Here is a 20,514-nt window from a genome sequence, read left to right as displayed (position 1 = left end):
ATATATATATATATATATATATATATATATATATATATATATATATAATCGACAACCTATCGTTCTTGTTTGTGAAAATTTATGAGAATATGCCTTATCTCTTACTTTAATGCAACATGAAAACAACTTTCAGATAAGATCCCGTACAAAGCTTTAAGATAAAAAGAAAACAGTTGAGACATTGTAAAATACATTTATTAAAATCAATAACATCAAGTTATGGATTTCTCGATTTATCTTTGATCGCAAAATCTGTATGTCATAATATTTATAATCTGCATATATCTGTAACCTTATAAAATCATATATTTATATCTTTATATATATAAAGGGAATTATATATATATAAAGAGAAAGATGTGTGCAAAAATATTACATATATAAAATATTGCAGAATTTCCAGTATTATACAAAGAGCCCTGTTATTTGACAAATTATTATTAATATAACGTTCTCTTTAATAAAAAAATTCGGTATTGATTTTGCAAGCGAATACAAAGATTATTACATTACATTATGTCAAATATTTTTTTATTTGTTGAAAATATTTTTGAATTTTTAACATAATCAAACATGATACATTCTATATATATATATATATATATATATATATATATATATATATATATATATAATAGCTTATTTCGAAATACTTAATTTTAAAAATAATATTTGAATGCATGATATTATTATTTATCAATTTGTAGCCAAACTAAAAAAATTATATTTTTTATGATTATTTTATAAATTAGGAGACTTTATAAAAATTTAGAAATAATCATTTTTATTATTTTTTTAAAATGCACAAGAATATATTTAAGTGCATTTTATTGGGCATCTACATAGTCTAAGATCATCGAATTGTGAGAACTCATGATCTAAAAATAAGATGTCAAATAAAATAGTAGTAATAATATGACAATCAAAAGTAATCGATGGTAGAAATTGACAGATTAAAATAATTTTGCGACATCAATATATCTAAAACATTTTTTACTCACAAAACTTGGAAGAAAATTATTAGGGTCAGTAATAATATTTCATTCGATAAATGTACATTAAAATAATTCAATTTGAATCATTTTAAATCTCTGCGATTTTTTCTCAAACTTGATAATGTGATATTTGATAAAGTCTAACTGTTTCTAAAATTTATTTCGATCTCCAACGCAAATTTTATCTTGATTCCCGCCATTTTTACAAATGTTACTTATACTTTATCTGATTGGTCTATCTGATACACATTGCTCGACCAATCAGCATAAAAGGAGCAGAAATTCCTTTATTCCGATTGGTCGATCAAATCTACCCAACAGAGAGATTTTTGAACACAATTATGAATGAAACCAATCAAATTTGATCGCAGCCAATGATCGTCGAGCAAAACGTTCAAATGCGAAGTAAGCAGCTTCAGGTAAATAGCGCGAAGCAAAGTGACATCGTGTTGTATCCGAGGGATATTTTTAGTGGAGTCTTTTTTGATTTAATAAATTCTAAAGCGATCTCTTTCAGTCATCGTTCCATCTTGTTCTATTGCTCGTGTTGTATCGTATTTTATTACAAACAATGGCAGTGCAACCTAATCAACAGCTTAGTATGGGTATGAAGGAATCTCTAACCAATATTTTACACCATACACTTTTATTGTGTTGTATCTCTCAATATAATTATTCTATTTTAGATCCTCCCACACAACAGAGCTTTGTCAGATTTTTTAAGAGTCTTCCAGAGGTAAGCAAATGTCATAATGCAAATTTTATAATTATTGAAATATCTTCTATTTTATTTATTATATCTTTTATTTTTTATAATTTATGTATCGATTACATTTAATGTTAGCTGTCTTTATCAGTTTTTATAGATTATTTCTTTCAATGTGTTTAGCTTACTGAAAAAATTTTTTCTACAATATTGACTGATTAGAAGCTCATAGAAAAATTAAAGCAAAATTATTTATAATACAATTGGAAGAAAGAAGTCATTCTTACTTTTTTATTAACATTATTCTTTTTCAAGTTAATTTAAAATAATTTATAATTTATATTAATTTTGAGAAATAAGATAAAAATTATTTAGCTTTAATAAAAATATATATACAGACAAAAGATTTGAAAATTTTTACAAATTATAATAATAGTTTGCGTAATAATAGTATTTAGATATATAGTGCAAAAAAAGATTGTAGGATATCTATTTGTGTAAAATATTTTTCTGTTAATATGTAGGAACACACATATATCAATTTGATCTCTTTTTTTTTGCTAATATTCTTTTTTTAATATTAAAAAGAAAGGAAGAGGATAGCTGCAATTAGCTTTTCTTTATTTATATCTGTATCTTTATTAAATTTTACTTGTGTCTATATTTGAATCATTGCTAAAATGATAATATTTTGTGAGAAAAATATATGTATAAATGCTATATGGAAAAGCGCTTAAAGATATAAATTAGAAAACTTGTTTCTATGCTGATATTATATAAAAAAAGATTGATATTAATATATTTTTATTTACAGAAAATGTGAAAAGTGCCTTATAATAATGTTTTATAATACTAATTCAGAATATATTAATTAATGTCATAGACTTATGATACCATGATTATATGTTTCTTGATTTAACTTTGATATTATCGGTAATTCTGCAAATATATGTATGTTACAAATAAAGTAACAATTCAATATATTGAAAATCAGAATAGAAAAATTTTGTTACATATAAATAAGTAATTTTTAAATAAGTAAAAAGAATATACAGAGAGATACCTAACCAAAGTATTCTTTAGCTTTGCCTCTAGCTTTATCATATGTTTCCTTAGCTTTATCGTATGTACTAGTTATTTTATGTCCAACTCTACTCCAGAAGGATGGTGTTGTTGTACTTTCTATTATCTGCGTTGTATTCTCTGACGCTTCTGTAGTTGCAGCTCTGACATTCGACGTACTTACTGTGGGCAATGTATCTGCTACTGTCCATGGTATTATCTCCTTTGGCTTTTCCCTGATATCCCATGGGTCCTCACCACCTATAGGTGGCAAAGTAGCGCTAGGATTTGGCTTGACTCTTCTATAAATATCATCATTACGCGATGCATATGGTCCTCCGCCATATGCTTCCAAGATTCGCGATTCTATTTTATGTTCTGTCTGTTCTGTAGTTTGCGTTGAGGTTTGTTGCGAATTTTGCAGCGGTTTTACCCTTAATGGAGTTTCTTCAGAATTTTGATTAAACTGATCATCAAAGTGGGATGTTTCAGCTTGTTGGAATGATCCTACCTGTTGATCATGTTTGTCATGTTGGGTTTGCGATGGTTGAAAAACATCTATATTTTCAAATGTATCCTTATTTTGTGTTTCCTGTTGGCTAAAGTCAAATGGTTTCGATTGTTGTTGCTGTGTATCTTCCGTTTGCTGCGAATTGACATTATGATGCGGATAATAATTGTTATGCGAGCTTTCGATATTAGTTAAATCGCTTGGATGATAAGTGTAATGCCATTGTAGACCTACTGTAGCATCGTTTGATTTATGTACCCAATGCAAGCGATCCATATTTTCTTTTTCGTTGTCAAATACACTGCTCCCTTGACTTTGGTCATGTGGAATGTCTGATCTACGATGACCGGATGTGAAATGTGTCAGGCGACTGCTGTGTTGAGCAGTTTTTCCCTGGAGATTGTCTATTTCAGCCTCCGGGTTTATTTCGATCGGTTCAAAAATATCGTCGAGATTCGTGTCTGTTCCATCCATATGCGATGGAATGGAATTGTATTTCTGATGTCGCTGTCTTGGTCTTGGTTTTGGTTTTGGCGCCGGTTTGACGAATTGTCGATCGTCGTTGGTTTGTTGAGTAAAATCTTGCTGTGTTTTCTGCGACATATCCAATTGCCATTTTGATTGTTCATTATTATTATCGTTACCGTAGGATGGATATTGATGAGATTGTTGTGAAAGATCATCTGTAGTCCAGTCATTTTGTTGAGACAAATGTTCCGAATGTTGAGTATTGTATCCTGGCCAGCTAGGTTTTTGTGATTGGTCTCTTTGTTGTCCGTATTCGAAATGTCCTTGCTGCGTGAAATCGTCAAATTCTCCAACCTGTTGATTTAAATTTTTATTTGACTGAATAAAATCTCCTGAATGATGACTAATCTTTGGATTATTGGAGTCTTGCTGTGCAAATTCTAGTTGTCCCATTGTCTGTTGTGTAAAATCATGTTCTCCCGTCTGTTGAGAAAAATCTTCGTTGTTAAATTCTTCTAAATGTTGATTTTTTGGATTAGGAGGTTTATTTATCGATTGTGATTTATCGAAAATTGTTACATCTTCCAAGTGTTGATTATCAGCAGTCTGGTGTCCGAATTCGAGTTTTCCGCTCGTCTGTTGCGTATAATCATCAGATCCTGGTGTTTCAAATTGTTCAATTTGGTGCTTTTGATTTTCCAAGTGTTGATTACCAACAATTTGTTGCCCGAATTCAAGTTTACCACTCGTTTGTTGCGTGAGATCATCATATTCTGGCTGCAATTGGTCACTGTGTTGTGTCAGATGTGATTGATCACTCAAAGTTTGCTGTCCGAATTCGAGTTGACCCTCTGTCTCCTGCGTGAACTGTTTATCCTGTTGTGTTAAATCCTCTAAGTGTTCATTACCGACAGTTTGTTGTCCAAATTCGAGTTTATCTGTTTGTTGCGTGCGATCATTAGATTCAGGCTGCGTAAGTTCCACTCCAAGTTGCGGACCAAATCCAAATCCATGCGTCTGATGTGTAAATTGTTGATCTTCTGTCTGTTGTGTGAACTGTTTATCCTGTTGTGTTAAATCCTCTAAATGCTGATTGCCGACAGTTTGCTGATCAAATTCGAATTGACCTCCTGTCTGTTGTGTAAACTGTTTATCCTGTTGTGTTAAATCCTCTAAATGCTGATTGCCGACAGTTTGCTGACCAAATTCGAGTTGACCTTCTGTCTGTTGTGTGAAATGTTTATCATGTGTTGAATCCTCTAAATGCTGATTGCCGACAGTTTGCTGACCAAATTCGAATTGACCTTCTGTCTGTTGTGTAAACTGTTTATCCTGTTGTGTTAAATCCTCTAAATGCTGATTGCCGACAGTTTGCTGACCAAATTCGAGTTGACCTTCTGTCTGTTGTGTGAAATGTTTATCATGTGTTGAATCCTCTAAATGCTGATTGCCGACAGTTTGCTGACCAAATTCGAATTGACCTTCTGTCTGTTGTGTGAACTGTTTATCCTGTTGTGTTAAATCTTCTAAATGCTGATTGCCGACAGTTTGCTGACCAAATTCGAGTTGGCCTTCTGTCTGTTGTGTGAACTGTTTATCATGTTGTGTTAAATCCTCTAAATGCTGATTGCCGACAGTTTGCTGACCAAATTCGAGTTGACCTTCTGTCTGTTGTGTGAAATGTTTATCATGTGTTGAATCCTCTAAATGCTGATTGCCGACAGTTTGCTGACCAAATTCGAGTTGACCTTCTGTCTGTTGTGTGAACTGTTTATCATGTTGTGTTAAATCCTCTAAATGCTGATTGCCGACAGTTTGCTGACCAAATTCGAGTTGACCTTCTGTCTGTTGTGTGAACTGTTTATCATGTTGTGTTAAATCCTCTAAATGCTGATTGCCGACAGTTTGCTGACCAAATTCGAGTTGACCTTCTGTCTGTTGTGTGAACTGTTTATCATGTTGTGTTAAATCCTCTAAATGCTGATTGCCGACAGTTTGCTGACCAAATTCGAGTTGACCTTCTGTTTGCTGTGTGAAATCTTCATCATGTTGCGTGAAATCTTCTGATTGCTGATTATTTGCTTGCGTCAAATCCAGTTGTTCCGAATCTTGCTCGAACTCCTGATCTTGCTGCACGTGATGATCATCTCGTTTGTATTTTCTGTGATAACTAGTCTCATGTTGATATTGTTGATGAGTCTCTTCGGTGCAATCGGCACCATGTGTCGCTCGTCCCGGGTCTAGAGATGACTCGGCAGCGATAAGCTGCTGTCCCGATCTAGTTCCGTATCCGGAACCGTAACTGCTTCCGATACGAGAATCGTACCCATGTGCTGTGCTATGATAACGACCGCGTTGTTCATTGTACGCGTCTCGATCGTAATGCGTTCTACTTCCAGTCCCGTGCAATGTGAAATCTGCGCCATGTTCGGGAGCTAGATTTCCCGCGTTGTGACTCGAGGAACTTTGCCAGTGCTCTTCTTGGTAGTGTCTGGACTCGTCTCGTCTGCCAGGATAAATGTTGTAATTCGGGGTCGGATTTGGGTTGTACACTTGCTCAGTAAGGAGCCGATTCTGGGTTACGCCGGACTGATGCGCACCCGAGATTTCCCGTTGGATTTCGCCTACTTGATGTCCGCCTAAATGCGAGTAACTCTGATAATTACCCCCGGTGACTTGCATCGGGTAACTAGGAGACAAATGACTCGATGGTAATACGGGTTGCGCTCGAGATACATGAGTCTCGTGACTCTGATAGCTCCTTTGACTCTCCGTGCCATAAGTATTTACGCTAGGATATAACGACTGTTGTCTATCAGCGAAAGCTTCCGTTTGCTGTTGATCAGTATAGTGACGGACAGTTCCAACGGATGGGACGCGCCGGAAACCTGATATTTGCTGTTGTCCATAAGTGTTCTCGCTCTCGGCGGTCTGGAGATCATTGCTGTGGAAGCTGTGAGCCGCTTCCTGAGTCAGACCCGCGATGTTGGCGGTTTGATGATGAAACTCTCGTCTGAACTTATCAAGCTCCTGCTGCACGTTTTGATGCAGCCCGCTGTGTAATTTATCCAATGTTTCCGAGTGCTCAGCGTCACCTGACGTACTGTAGCTCGAGGTGTAGTTCTTCTTGAAATAGCGGACCTTTTTGGGTCCGGATACGTATTGGCCTTCCTCCTCAAAGACGCGTCCATGACCACCGTCAGTTTTGTAAGAATCCACTCTGCTCCAGTTCTCCGGTGTAGTCGCGCTCGTTTGAACGTTAGCTCCATGTTGCGAATGTCCGTATTCCCCAAAATCTTCAAGTCTCTCGTTCTTACCGCCGATTCTCGTAGATGATTGTTGACTGTGCAGACTACTGTGTCCGCTCTCTTTCGTAACCGTTTGCCCCAATTGCGTATCTTGAGACTCGAGATGTTGGCTAGGAACGTGCAATGAATCGTATCTATGTTGACCACCTAATTCTCCATCTACATTACCCGTGCCATAAGATGATGAAAAATTCTGCTTGTAATATCGTACTCTCTTCGATCCTTCCACATATTGTCCTCGTTCTTCGTGAACTTTGCCGTGTCCACTATCCGTAATGTACTGATTATGTTCGGTCCAATTTCCTGGTCTGGCGTAATCGTAATTGTTCAGATTCGTGCTACCTTGAACTAAAGGCGCGTGATCCTGATAACTGCCCGACGTACGGCGATTCTGATAGGATGTTTGGTAGAAGTTGCAAGACTCTATACAACCGCTTGGGGCGGATAATGTTTGGACAAACAACGCGGATAAAAGGATTATATGTCCTACCGCCATAATCCCCATCTCATCCAATCTCTAAAATAAAAATAAATTTTTAGATAAGTATATATTTTTGCTCTTATTCTTATTATTATTGTAAACATTAATTTTTTCAAGTTTATTATTTTGCAGAAATTATCTAAAGATAATTATGTAGGTTCATCGAAAAGTCGGCATAATCGATAAAAAAGAAACAAATACGTAACATGATATGTACAAGTTAAATTTATAATTTATTATAGCATTCATCGATTTCTCAATTAGAATTTCCGTTTTAATATTGCAAACATGTCAAGAAAAAACATAGCTTTATATTTATATTGATTATACAAGTTTTGATATACTTAATTTAGCTCTTTGTAAGATATATTTAAAACAAATATGTTCATGTAGAAAGAGAAAGAGAGAAAGAAAAATATACTTTTTGTTAACTATTTTCTAAAATGAAAAAATTTCAGGTGATGCAATTGTCTGTGTTAAATAAGAAAGACATCCTCTCCTTCACAAGAACACTAGCGAGAAGAAGAACAAAATCTGTACATTTCCTCTTTGGCGCAAAATTAAAACTTGCAATTCAATGTCTCGCATTCATCGACAAGTTTCATTCGTACACACTTCATTCACACCTGTCGCTACGGAAGTGGTATAATATTTTATTACCTTAATGGAAGAGACGCGCTTACAAATTCAGTTGTAAATGTCGAGATGTTCTCACTAACACTGTAGGCTCACGTATAACTGAAGCAGATTACCGCAAATCCATTTATGTTCTCTCCCCCTTCTTGCCATCGATGATTCCTGAAGCACTTATACATATATTAACGATCTTTTATTTTTATCCATCACGAGAGTCCGGAGATTCGTTCTTATCATACACAATTCTTGGTAACGTAAGATTGACGTTCTGTTATGGATGTATAAGAATATTCCTGTTTCATCAGTTTTGAGATATATTTTTATTATACATACATATATATATAATCATCGTTATTGCACGCATATTTTGTTGGTATCTGTTTTGCTATATAAATTTTAAGTTATCGTATCATTCTTTCAAGAACTAAATTTCTTTTGCAACACATGGGAATACCTGTTTTCCTTATAGAAAAACATTCTTCATGCATAAAAATAAATATATATAACACTATATATGAAACTCCCTGTATATATAATTATATGTTGAAATTAAGTGTATATAAAATTAATATATGTAAGGGATTTTTCTTATGTAAAGAATAGACTTTAAAAAGAAAATTTATTATATATAATTTATTATATATAAAATAGAAAATAGCAGAATATTAACGCTTAACTTTAACTTATTTGTAAATTGATCACGTTTAGATGTATCCTGTTGAATGAATTATACCGCAATATATCTTCTTGACAAATAAAATGATACATTCTTGTTTATATATACAACGTAATTCAGTGATTTCCAGGTAGTGGCTTCAATAAACCGCGTTTTTCCATACTTGGTTTGATGTGTCATCGATTAAGTCATTCTGAATTTGTAACATTCACAATGATCAGGCTCACTTTCATCTAGTAACATCCATGAATAATTTCAAGGTCGTTGTTATGTAAAAGTCGTAATATTTGTATTCTTCGGGATCGTATTCTTTTTGCATATAATGATAACGAGAGAAAATTATTTTTCCGAAAAAATATGCGAAAAATTGAATTTACTCGAAAAGACAATAAAGGTGGTGGATGGCCTACTTATTACAGAAATTACTGACCTTCCTAGAATATAGACCGTGACCTTTTATCATGTTAAGGGTGAATAATATTCCACGATCATGACCTCAATATATGGGTGCCATTGAAGCTGTTGGGATTCCCCATTGAAAGATTAATATGTATAAAGATACAAAGCAGCTGTACCAATATACTTTCTCTTTCATTAAAAGATTTAAATTAGATACAAATTATTTTATATTTTTACAGATATGTATTTATATCATTTACATATTATTAATAATTAAAATCTTATTAAAATGCTTCCGTATTTTTTTCTCTTTATATGAATTATATTATTAAAAAATTATTTAAATATTTATGTCAATATAACTTGTAAGATATTTTTATATAGAGAATAAATTATATATGATAATTAAATTATAATATGAAAATATACAGTTATATATGAAAATATGAAAATATATAGTATAGTATATATAATATATATAATATATACTCTTATTTTACTTTAACTTATAACAATATTCCATGTAATTTTCATGGAATGTTACATGTTGAAGAATTTTTCAAATTTTAGAAAATATATACATACAATCTCAATATTTCTAAATAAAGTAGATAAAAAGTATATTTGCTTATGATCTTATTTAATAAAACAAAACGAAAGAATATGTCGAATAGAAAATATCTTCAAACTTTATCAAAATTTTTATTTTGCAATTAATCTGCAAAATTTTGCGCATCGTAAAACTCGTTTCATGAAATTCCAAACTTCTATAAGATATCACGCGTTAAAGCGACGACCTGCGTTCTGCACTCTGACCTCTCGATAGGCATGACCTATAGATACGTTATAAGTTCTTTAATTTCTCCGAGAAATATGAAATATATAATATACTTTTCACAAACAGAAATTGATGCCAAATAATCATAAAGTATCTGCTTCTAATACATTTTTCAAAAACGTGCATATAATATGTTTAATTAAAATAAAAATGTGAAAGAGTGCAAAAGTCAAATAAAATATTATATTAAATTGTTACATTAAATAATTATATCTTTTCAACTGATAGAATGTTTTTCTCTATTATAACTATTTTGTTTATCTATATAATTTATACTATGATATGATAATATATCATACATATGAAGATATATTTTTAAATGTGTGAAATTGTATGTGAAAAATAAAGTTATCTTTATATAAAAAATATATAATATTATATCTAAAATTATAATTGAGACATTATCTTGAAAACTATATTCTTATCTCTAAAAGCTTGCATCATTACGTTAAATAAGTCAAGGATAAATTTAAACGACAGTTTATATAGCATCAGATTCAATATATAATACGCAGAATGACGTACTGTATGCTCTCAATTCGTCATATCAAATATTTTTTAAGAGAATTAAGAGAAAATTAAACAAAAAGATAGCATTTCAATAATACAATTTTTTTCTGTATATTAAAACGAGAAAATTGACTGATAATCAACGAATCTGCATATATATGTATATGTAATAATGATAATTTTGTATTTTCAGAAACTTGACACGACGATACGATTCTTTAATAGGTCAGACTATTATACATTACATGGAAGTGATGCTCTCTTTGCTGCACAAGAAGTATTTAAAACAACGTCTGTTTGTAAAATGATTGGAGCTGGTAAATATTATTTTAAAAATCGAACATCTAAAAAACGAATCCTTGAACGAATTACTTATTACATTTTTGAAAAGAATATATTCTGATTTTTTAGAGTAATATTAACTGCAGATATTTCGTGAAACAATAATCCTTATTTTTGGTTGGCTTTTGTATTAAAAAAAATCTTTTTATATTTTTTACATACAAAAATAATATAATTAATTATATATATTATATAAAAATTCTCTCATTACAATTAATAATGAAATCATAATCTCTTTTCCCCAGAGCCACATAAGACGGAAGGAGTTATTCTCAATAAAGGCCATTTTGAAACATTTGTGCGTGATTTGTTATTAGTTAAACAATACAGAGTTGAAGTCTATGTGAATCAAGGCTCCTCTAAAAATCAGAACTGGGTTTTGGAACACAAAGGTTCACCCGGCAATCTATCTCACTTTGAAGACATTTTATTCGGTAATAATGATATAGCCGTGGGTGTATCTGTAATAGCTGTGAAACTAGGTACAGAAGGAAAATCCAGAGTAAGTTTATCCTGCATAGTCATATATTTTTTCTAAATAAAGTATTATATATAATATGTTATATATATAAAAATATAACAAATTATATAAAAGATTTTATTAATTATAAATTCTATTAATTATAAATTGTAAATTCTTTTAACATATAGATATTATAATTCTTTAAATATTACAATTCCTCTAATGTATAATATATTATCATACATTATTACACATATTTACAAAAGAATATATGTTTAAAAGTTACATATAATATATATAAAATAAAAAATATGAAATTAAAATATGATCTTATATAAATTTATAATATATCTAAATTATTAATGTTTTATAGGTCGTTGGATTGAGTTGTGTGGATGTTGTTTCGACTTTAATTTTAGTCGGTGAGTTTCAAGATAACGAGTCATTTTCGAATTTAGAATCTCTCATTGTAACTCTGGCTCCGAAAGAGTGTTTACTAATTCAAGGAGAAGGCAGTTATGAATTTCAAACTCTTAAACAAGTATGTAAAAATATCATGTTATAATATTAAATACATTAAATATGTAAAGAATGTAAAGAAGATTGATTACACATACTTTAGTAAAAAAATTGTAATATATAACATTGTAATATTTTTAGATTATGTTTTATACATATATGTGTGTATATATATATTTATTCATTTATTTATTATTATATTTTTTCAGCTAATAGAAAGAAACAATGTGATGGTCACTTTAAGAAAGAGAAATGAATTTTCCAGTGATTCAATCATAGATGACTTAAATACATTAATAAAATTTAAGAAAGGACAGAAGCAGAATGCGCAATCACTACCTGAAGTTAATTTAAATTTAGCTATGTCTGCTACTTCTGCTCTCATCAAATATTTAGATGTAAATGTTATAGTTTTGTTTAGAAGAGATTTTTATGTAGAATGTTACATCTTTAGTACTTTGAAATTTGAATGATTTCCTTTTCCTATCAAAAACAAAAAAATTAATAAAAAAGATGAACGAAAAAGAGAGAGAAAAAATGTATGACAACAAACATATTCTTTTTTCAAGTTATTTGATACTAAAAATACAAAAAGAGTAAAGAGGGAATTTTAAATCTATGTTAAGGGAAAAAAATTAAGTCATTAAAATTTGTAGTAAAGATGACATTCTATATATTTCCTATAGCTGTAATGTATTTTTCATATAATAATTATTTGTTAGTTAACATCAGACGAAGGCCATATGAATCAGTTCAGTCTAAAACAAGTGGAGCAATCGCGATATATAAGATTAGATTCCGCAGCAATAAAAGCTCTTAATATAGAACCGCAGATTGATGGGGTTTCTAACTTACACGGAAATCCTGCCGCCAGTGTCTTAACGTTATTAGACAAGTGCAGAACCGCTCAAGGTCATCGATTGATTGCGCAATGGGTTCGACAACCTCTTAGAGACTTGTCTCTCATAAAAGAACGGCATGATATCGTTGAGTTATTAGTAAACAATAACGAATTAAGATCCATTCTTAATGATGACTATTTAAAACGTATACCTGATTTGCAACAGCTCGCAAAAAAATTGGCTAGAAAGAAATCAGCATTACAAGATTGTTACAAGTAAGCTATTTATGCGAAAACAATGTTATTGTTAAGATTAGAATTAACAATTCTTTGATCAATTTAAAGTATATTTTTTCCTCGCAAAAATTTCGAGATATTTTTTCACGTTTCCAATTTTCACCATCATGTATCTTCGTAATTAAACCTTAAATTAAAATTCTATTGAACTTGACAAAGTTTGGTTTATAAAAGACTTTTCTTGTTCAATCGCTTATAATTTGTAAATTTTTATACTTCGACATTGTTGCTAAGAAAAAATCATTTTCAAATTGACCAAAGAATGTACTATTAAAAGAATATTCAATAATTTTGAGACATTGTGATAAAGATTAATATTAATGAGCTTATTATACATATGTATTTTAGAATTTACTTGTGTGTATCATATTTGCCAAAACTATTAGAACAACTCTTACCAGAAGCAAATATGACAGCACTGAAAGCAATGATAATAGATCCATTAAAAGAATTGATAGAGGATATGGATAAATTTCAACAATTAGTGGAGCAAACAATCGATTTAGATGCTGCTGAAAAGGGAGATTTTATGGTTAATCCCGGATTTGCGGATGATTTCAAAGGTAATCTCAACTTTTAATTTTATATTGAAAGTCACATATAGAATATCTGTAAATAAAATGTCCTAAACTGAACTGTTATCAATTAGGCAATAAATTAAGAAAGAATCTATCTTTGCTATAAAAAAAGATATATTGAAAAAAGAAGTGATTTTTGACACATTTTGACACATACTTTCTTCCTATCTAGTTTTAATGCTAATATTGCGAAATAAATGTAATAGATGTTTATATTTATATATATGCATTGTATGATTGTATGTTTTAACATTACACAGAATTAAAAGATGCTATGGATGAAACAGAGGAAAGGATACAACGACAACTCGGTAAAGCGGCAGATGATCTTGGCATGGAAGCAGGGAAAACGCTAAAATTAGAATCTAATCAACAATTGGGCTATTATTTTCGTATCACATTAAAGGAAGAAAAAATACTTCGAAATAATAAACGTTATACAATTTTGGATTCTAATAAAGCTGGTGTAAGATTCCGAAACAGTAAATTGAGTGAATTAAATGACGAATTTATAGTCGCCAGAAATAAATATTTAGAGAGACAGAAAGATGTTATTACAGAGATTATGGGAATCGCAGGTTTGTGATTCGAATAAAAATTATTTGTATATGCATTGAAATATTAATATAATTAATTTATATACCTATGTAGCTGGTTATAGCGAAACAGTGCGTACTATCGGTGGTGTGCTGGCATGCCTCGACGTTCTCACAGCGTTTGCTTCTGCGGCAATAAGCGCTAACAAGGTGTACGTGCGTCCTGAAATGGTCCCGAGTGAAGAAGGTGAATTGAATCTCATTCAAGTTAGACACCCGTGTTTGGAAATGCAACAAGGAGTCGACTATATTGCCAATGATATCAATTTTAAGCGAGGTACGAACTTAATGTGTTCCAGTTGTATCAAACTAATGCAGCTAGAATTTCTCATTTGTGAATTTTGAATTATATTTTTATATACTTATCACAAAAATTCTTATTCAAAATTCTTATTCGTTCCTTGTAGATCAATATCATTTTTGCATTATTACTGGCCCAAACATGGGAGGTAAAAGTACTTACATTAGATCTGTCGGTGTAGCTGCACTAATGGCACATATCGGTAGTTTTGTTCCTTGTGATAAAGCTACTATATCATTATTGGATTGTATATTGGCTCGAATAGGAGCTGACGACTCTCAATTGAAAGGATTGTCAACTTTTATGACGGAAATGATAGAAACTGCTGCTATTTTGAAAGTAATTTATGTCATAAGAGTTGTTAAAAAATTGTAATAAAAATAATCCATTGTGTCTAATATTATATTTTATTTTCAGACAGCAACATGTAATTCTCTTGTAATTATTGATGAGCTGGGTAGAGGAACATCTACTTATGAAGGTTGCGGTATAGCATGGTCAATAGCAGAGTAAGTATGTGCCAGAAACTGTCATTATGTAAGATTAATATTAAAAATAATTTATTATATGTATTTTTTAGACATTTGGCAAAGGATATCAGATCATATTGTCTGTTTGCTACACATTTCCATGAGATCACCAGATTAGCCGAAGAAGTACCTACTATACAAAATCACCATGTTACTGCTCTTGTCGAAGATAACAAATTAACGTTACTTTATACAGTAAAACCAGGGATTTGTGATCAAAGTTTTGGTCTTCATGTCGCTAAAATGGCTAATTTTCCACCAGATGTGATAGAGGTATGTATTTGATTTGTATAAAATAATTGAGATGTAATTGATAATGTATATTAATATATAATTAATAATGTATATTATTAATCATGTATAAAACTATATAAACTAGTATAATCTTTCCTTTTTTTCTTTTAGTTTGCCAAAAGAAAGCAAGCAGAACTTGAGGATTATCAAAGTGTAGTTTTTGAAGGATCTAATAATTCCCACAAGAAACGAAAGATTATTCAGGTATTGTTTTTTATTCTTATTAATTAATATGTTACTAATGATTAAATGAAATATTAAATATAACGTTATTCATACATGGAATAATATATTACATTCAGTTGAAAAATTCATTACATTAGTAGAAACTGGATTTACATATTAGCGAGATAATTTAATATTGTTACAGGAAGCTGAAACACTCATTTCACAATTCTTCAAAAAGTGTAAAACTTTGGCTCTGACATCTTTATCCGATGCTGATTTAGAAAATAAGGTATTAGTATTCAAGGAAGATATACTATCTCATAAGAATCCTTACATTAAAGCATTACTCGATGCTTCTTCTTAAGTAAACTTTAAAATTGTAAAAATCCCTGTTAGGGATTTAAAAAAAGGAGAGAGAGAGAGAGAGAGAGAGAGACAATAACACATCAGCAGTATTATTTTCATAAATATTTTCACCGTTAATTATATGCTTCCTTCCTCCGGAAATACCGAAGATAATTTTTATTAAATAGAAAAATATTTATATAAAAAAAACGTGTATTTAAATCTTACCTCTTTATTATTCCTGTTTCGAGTGTGATTATTAATTATTAATTTGTTACTTTTTATTGATTTATACTCATTTTGCCAAGATTTAAATTTTCGCAATCGTAAAATTAATTAATACCATCTGTAGATAACATATTGATTCACGTTTTATCCGCTATTGTAACCTTGAACTTGACTAGCGTATTCACTGGTCCTGGGGAGTGTCTGAAGGCCTGTATCAAGTGCTACTGTTGATCCGTGTAACATTTTTCTATCGTTTTTATCACTAATACACAATTATGGATCCCGCGGTCTTCCCGGAAGAAATTTGGATTAAGATTTTATTATACTGCGATGTACCTGACATAATCGCTTTCGGTAGCACCTGCAAGTATCTGAGGAAAACGTCGGACACGGATTATCTGTGGTGAGTGGATGCTAGGGTTAGGTTTACTCCAAAATCAGAATGATTCCGTTGAGATTTTCGTGCGATTTGAGTGATCGAAGGCACCGCGTTTTTGCCCGTGAAAAATTAGATACATCGATATTCGTCTGCTATTCTCTTTCAGTGAGATTCGACATTTTTTAAGTACACAATTGAAAAATCTGAATATGTACTATTGTGATTATCCGGAAGAAATTGTAACGCTCCATTTTTAAGATAATTTTCTATCATTTTAGGAAGATGAAATGGCTGCAGTTGATTTCAAAGGTGCACTTCAAATTCCCGGATATAAAGTGTCTGCAATTACTCAGCGTCAGCTTCAAGGCTATGTGCTACAGATTGCATATGGTGATCACATTGGGCGAAAATGCGCCCTTCCCAAAATGTTATCACTGCAGCGGTTACACTTGTCAAAGAAATTGCGTAGAGGGTTCCAGCGCAAAGGTGGTAATCGAGATTGGCAATAAGTATACATGGGTTATCACACCAAACTTTGGGCTAAGAAGACACTTCTCGATGTTCGGCATTCCCAAGTACAATAATAAAACTCACATGGAGCAAGCGCAGACTCAAAATGCCCCGAGCAGCAGCACACGCTCCAAGTCTGACACAAAGTCGCTAGCAAAAAGATTGAAGTTATTAAAATTGTCGGAATTGGCGACCGCTAAGATCCCACGGCCGAGCGGGCCGTTCTGCGTCTTCTGCAATCCTGTGAAACTGTACAGGGAGAAGCGAAGATTAGTCACGCATCAAAATGATCCCATGTGTTACACCAGACCGAATCCAATTTATCAAAAGCTCATAAATGGCTACTGCACCGACACGGTCGACGTTTTCGGTATTCCGAATGTGGATGTTGTAAGCCCGGCAGAGGCATTGCTATGCGAAGGCACGTTTCCAGTTCTCAAAACCTTTATCGATCACTTGTTTCATCAGATGAGTTTAACCGCAACACTGAGAAAGCCAAATACCGTACTCATGTTTTGTGAACCATTGGCTATGCATCCCACATTGAGAAAGCAATTGTTACATTATTTATTCCAGGAAGTTAAAGTAGCAAGGTATACAATTGTACTTAATATCAATAGCCTGTTACTTCTATATTACAATTGTGTTATACATCTTTTTCGATATCTATATGCAAAATCTTACAGTTAAAATTATTGCAGGGTATGCCTGGTACCGAAACCTCTAGCGGCATGCGCTATGTTGGACGTAGAGACTTGCGTTGTAATCGACAGCGGTGCTCTTAGCACAACGGTAGCCGTCGTAATTGGAGGACGGGTTATACCACAACGTTGGAGATTGTTACCCGTGGGTGGTTGGCATGTTGCTTATCATTTAAAACAAGCTATGCACTGGCAACCAAAGGAATATCATCAAATTCCTATATCCTACTTGGATGTTTTGGCTGTTAAAGAAAGATGTAGACTGAGTTATAACATTAAGAATGAAGAGAAACGCTTTGGACAGAAGGCGAGAGAACATATTAATCTCCGAGTTGATAGCTATGCGGATTACAAACAATTTTGGGTACATATATGTAACAATTATATTATATTTTAACTGAAAAGAAATTTAATTTAATTCGCATGTTTATAAACAAAATTTCTTAAGAAAAAATATCGTTATTTCCAGAGAGTATCTCTAGGGCCAGAGTTGTATATAGCCCCCGAAATGATGTACATCAGTCTCCGTTTGCCCGAAATTATAAAAGATGTAACGTCAGGATTACCGGAAGATATAATGCACGATTGTCTTTCACATATTCTACTTACTGGTGGAAATACGGATCTTTCTGGTTTCGAATTAAGGCTTACCAAGGATTTACGTGAACTGTTGCCAGAGTATAGCAAAATTTTAGAAGTGAAAAGTTGTCCTGGAACGCATAGTTGGAATGTCGCGATGGGATCTACATATGTGCCTTTAGCTGTGCATCCTGGTAAGCATTGATAACTTGTATATATTTCTATATATGTAATAATTAAGTATAAAAATATATATATATATATATATATATATATATATATATGAAAATCATGTTCAAAATGCACTAAAAGATAAAGTATGTAATAAAGAAATTAGAGAAATATTTTTAAAAAATAAATAATATAGTATAAGTGATAGTATTTTTTCAAAATTATTTGTTTTAGATAAAACTCCACCAGAGTATATTGAAGGTAATCCATTTTGGTTATCACGAGAAGAATATGTGTTATTTGGATGTGAATCTTTGGAACACAGTAATGAAGGTATAATAGGTGATACCTTATAATGCGAATGCCTCATTTATTATTACATAACTAAGATGCATGGGTACGCGCGCATCTCCTATTTATATAAAAATAATATATAATGACAGGAAAGTAAATGTTACCATCATTAAGTATATTTTCTCTTATATTGTCTATAAATTGCAAAAATAATTTAGATAGCTGAGAAGGGGCCTGAAACATTCCAAGATATAACTATCATATTCACTATTTAAAGGCACCTAAATGTGTTTCTCTTTCTCAAATTTTGCTATCTAAAATTTATTTATTAGTATAGTATATGTAAAAGGTATATAACAAATGTTCCATTTCGATCTACACAGTGAAATTTGTATACCAAACAAAATAGTGCACACAGAAATTTATATCTTTTAAATTTTACATTAAATAATATTGTCTTTTTCTAGATGCATTAAAAATAAGTGCTTTCACTTAAAAAAAATTATATTTTAATAGCATATAATAAAATAAATTTACATATTGCACACACACATACACACATATATATATATGTATATATGTGACTATTGCGTTTATGTTTTATATAAGAAATGTTTTATTGTGTAGATTGTAAGGAACATTTTGTATATATGCTCTAAAACTGCCCCTCCGCCCTGTATTAACTTCGAAACTTACGGCATTTAAATTATTAGGCATACTAAAAAAAGATTCATTATCTATTCATAGTATTTTAGAACATAAAGCTTCATATAAAGCTAGTTGATATGTCAGTTACAGTAGTTTCATACATTTGTTACTACTAATTCTATCAGGATCACTATCATACTATTTGGTGCAGTGTTACATGTTGATGGCGTAAATGTTTTAAAGCTGCAGTAATATAAGAAATTTGGTGCCATCTGAGCAATTTTAAATTATAAAACTATTACATTTATGTGTGTACATAGCACATAATGCAATGAATTGTTTTGTAAATATAGTATATAATTGAGCTGCTTAAATGAAAATTGTACAGATCAATAATATAAACGTCAAATACATATATTATATGCAGCTAGATATAGAATATTTCCAGAAATTGTTCACTATTTCGTACATTTATATCACAGAAATCTTGCCAAAAAAAAGTATGTGTTAACAAGAGAAAATATATAGAAACATTTCTAGTCACTTTAGATATAGATTTAAATATATATTCAATAAAAAAACAAGAGATTCCTCTTCCAAAATGAGATAAATAATAATATTAGCGACTTGTAATAAATAAAAGGAACAATGAAAATCTTTAGATTATAACTCATTAATATATATGAAGATATATCGTTATTCTATATAAATATATATTTTTTTTTGTTAATTATAATTTTTTTAATAAGTTATATAAGGTATAATTATTGATATAATTGTACTCATGTGTACAGATATTTGATTAAGAGACTGTAATGAATTTTATAGTTGTAATTAGAGCATATATATATATTGAGAGAAATGAGTTGAATATACATATTATTTAGATAAGAATATGTAATGTGTAATCAGTATATAAATATAGCAGTTAATTAAAAAGGATAGTATTGTAAAAGCTATGTTATAAAAACTGACGTTTGTATTAAAAAAAAAGTCTAAATTATTATTGTTGTAGCTAGAAATTTTTCAGAGGAGACTTACTTAAGTTTTCATACAAATCACACGGCTTCAATTCTGTAAAACGCTGAAATATGTAAGTATAAAATCTTAAACAAATCAACATACGACAAAGTAGCTTCT

At 31.2% G+C, this 20,514-nt stretch overlaps 3 protein-coding genes across 8 annotated transcripts; 2 read left to right on the top strand and 1 right to left on the bottom strand.

Annotated features, from left to right (window-relative positions):
• Positions 1 to 1,297: 1,297 nt before the first annotated feature.
• LOC105249227 (DNA mismatch repair protein Msh2) lies at positions 1,298 to 16,035 on the top strand. Of its 3 annotated transcripts, none has more exons than XM_011254539.3 (15): positions 1,298 to 1,600; positions 1,682 to 1,731; positions 10,784 to 10,907; positions 11,178 to 11,434; positions 11,769 to 11,936; positions 12,124 to 12,312; positions 12,637 to 13,031; positions 13,401 to 13,615; positions 13,891 to 14,208; positions 14,282 to 14,503; positions 14,634 to 14,866; positions 14,945 to 15,036; positions 15,108 to 15,330; positions 15,463 to 15,555; positions 15,722 to 16,035. In XM_011254539.3, the coding sequence occupies exons 1-15, from the start codon at positions 1,567 to 1,569 to the stop codon at positions 15,881 to 15,883; spliced, it is 2,775 nt and encodes a 924-aa protein (XP_011252841.1). In that variant the 5' UTR covers positions 1,298 to 1,566; the 3' UTR covers positions 15,884 to 16,035. The 3 variants fall into 3 exon arrangements, with proteins under 3 accessions (XP_011252841.1, XP_019882474.1, XP_011252842.1); XM_011254540.3 differs by lacking the exon at positions 1,298 to 1,600 and adding an exon at positions 7,990 to 8,174 and having other exon boundaries at positions 1,609 to 1,731; XM_020026915.2 differs by having other exon boundaries at positions 1,298 to 1,731.
• Positions 2,709 to 8,323, bottom strand: LOC105249228 (filaggrin-2). 4 transcript variants are annotated; one of them, XM_025409094.1, is made up of 3 exons: positions 8,192 to 8,323; positions 5,000 to 7,567; positions 2,709 to 4,912 (listed from the first exon to the last, which is right to left on the bottom strand). In XM_025409094.1, the coding sequence occupies exons 2-3, from the start codon at positions 7,553 to 7,555 to the stop codon at positions 2,765 to 2,767; spliced, it is 4,704 nt and encodes a 1,567-aa protein (XP_025264879.1). In that variant the 5' UTR covers positions 7,556 to 7,567; positions 8,192 to 8,323; the 3' UTR covers positions 2,709 to 2,764. The 4 variants fall into 4 exon arrangements, with proteins under 4 accessions (XP_025264879.1, XP_025264878.1, XP_025264880.1 ...); XM_025409093.1 differs by having other exon boundaries at positions 2,709 to 5,089; positions 5,177 to 7,567; XM_025409095.1 differs by having other exon boundaries at positions 2,709 to 5,265; positions 5,443 to 7,567.
• A 230-nt stretch (positions 16,036 to 16,265) lies between the features above and the next one.
• On the top strand, positions 16,266 to 18,902 carry LOC105249229. The gene is made up of 5 exons (XM_011254543.3): positions 16,266 to 16,495; positions 16,750 to 17,574; positions 17,683 to 18,046; positions 18,152 to 18,455; positions 18,667 to 18,902. The coding sequence occupies exons 1-5, from the start codon at positions 16,368 to 16,370 to the stop codon at positions 18,786 to 18,788; spliced, it is 1,743 nt and encodes a 580-aa protein (XP_011252845.1). The 5' UTR covers positions 16,266 to 16,367; the 3' UTR covers positions 18,789 to 18,902.
• The last annotated feature ends 1,612 nt before the right edge of the window (positions 18,903 to 20,514 follow it).

The sequence above is a fragment of the Camponotus floridanus genome, unplaced genomic scaffold (genome assembly GCF_003227725.1).
Source record: "Camponotus floridanus strain SB8 unplaced genomic scaffold, Cflo_v7.5 scaffold24, whole genome shotgun sequence".
Classification (NCBI taxonomy): domain Eukaryota; kingdom Metazoa; phylum Arthropoda; class Insecta; order Hymenoptera; family Formicidae; genus Camponotus; species Camponotus floridanus.
The sequence above is the reverse complement of the archived record's forward strand: the minus strand, read 5'-3'. Positions and strand labels throughout refer to the sequence as shown.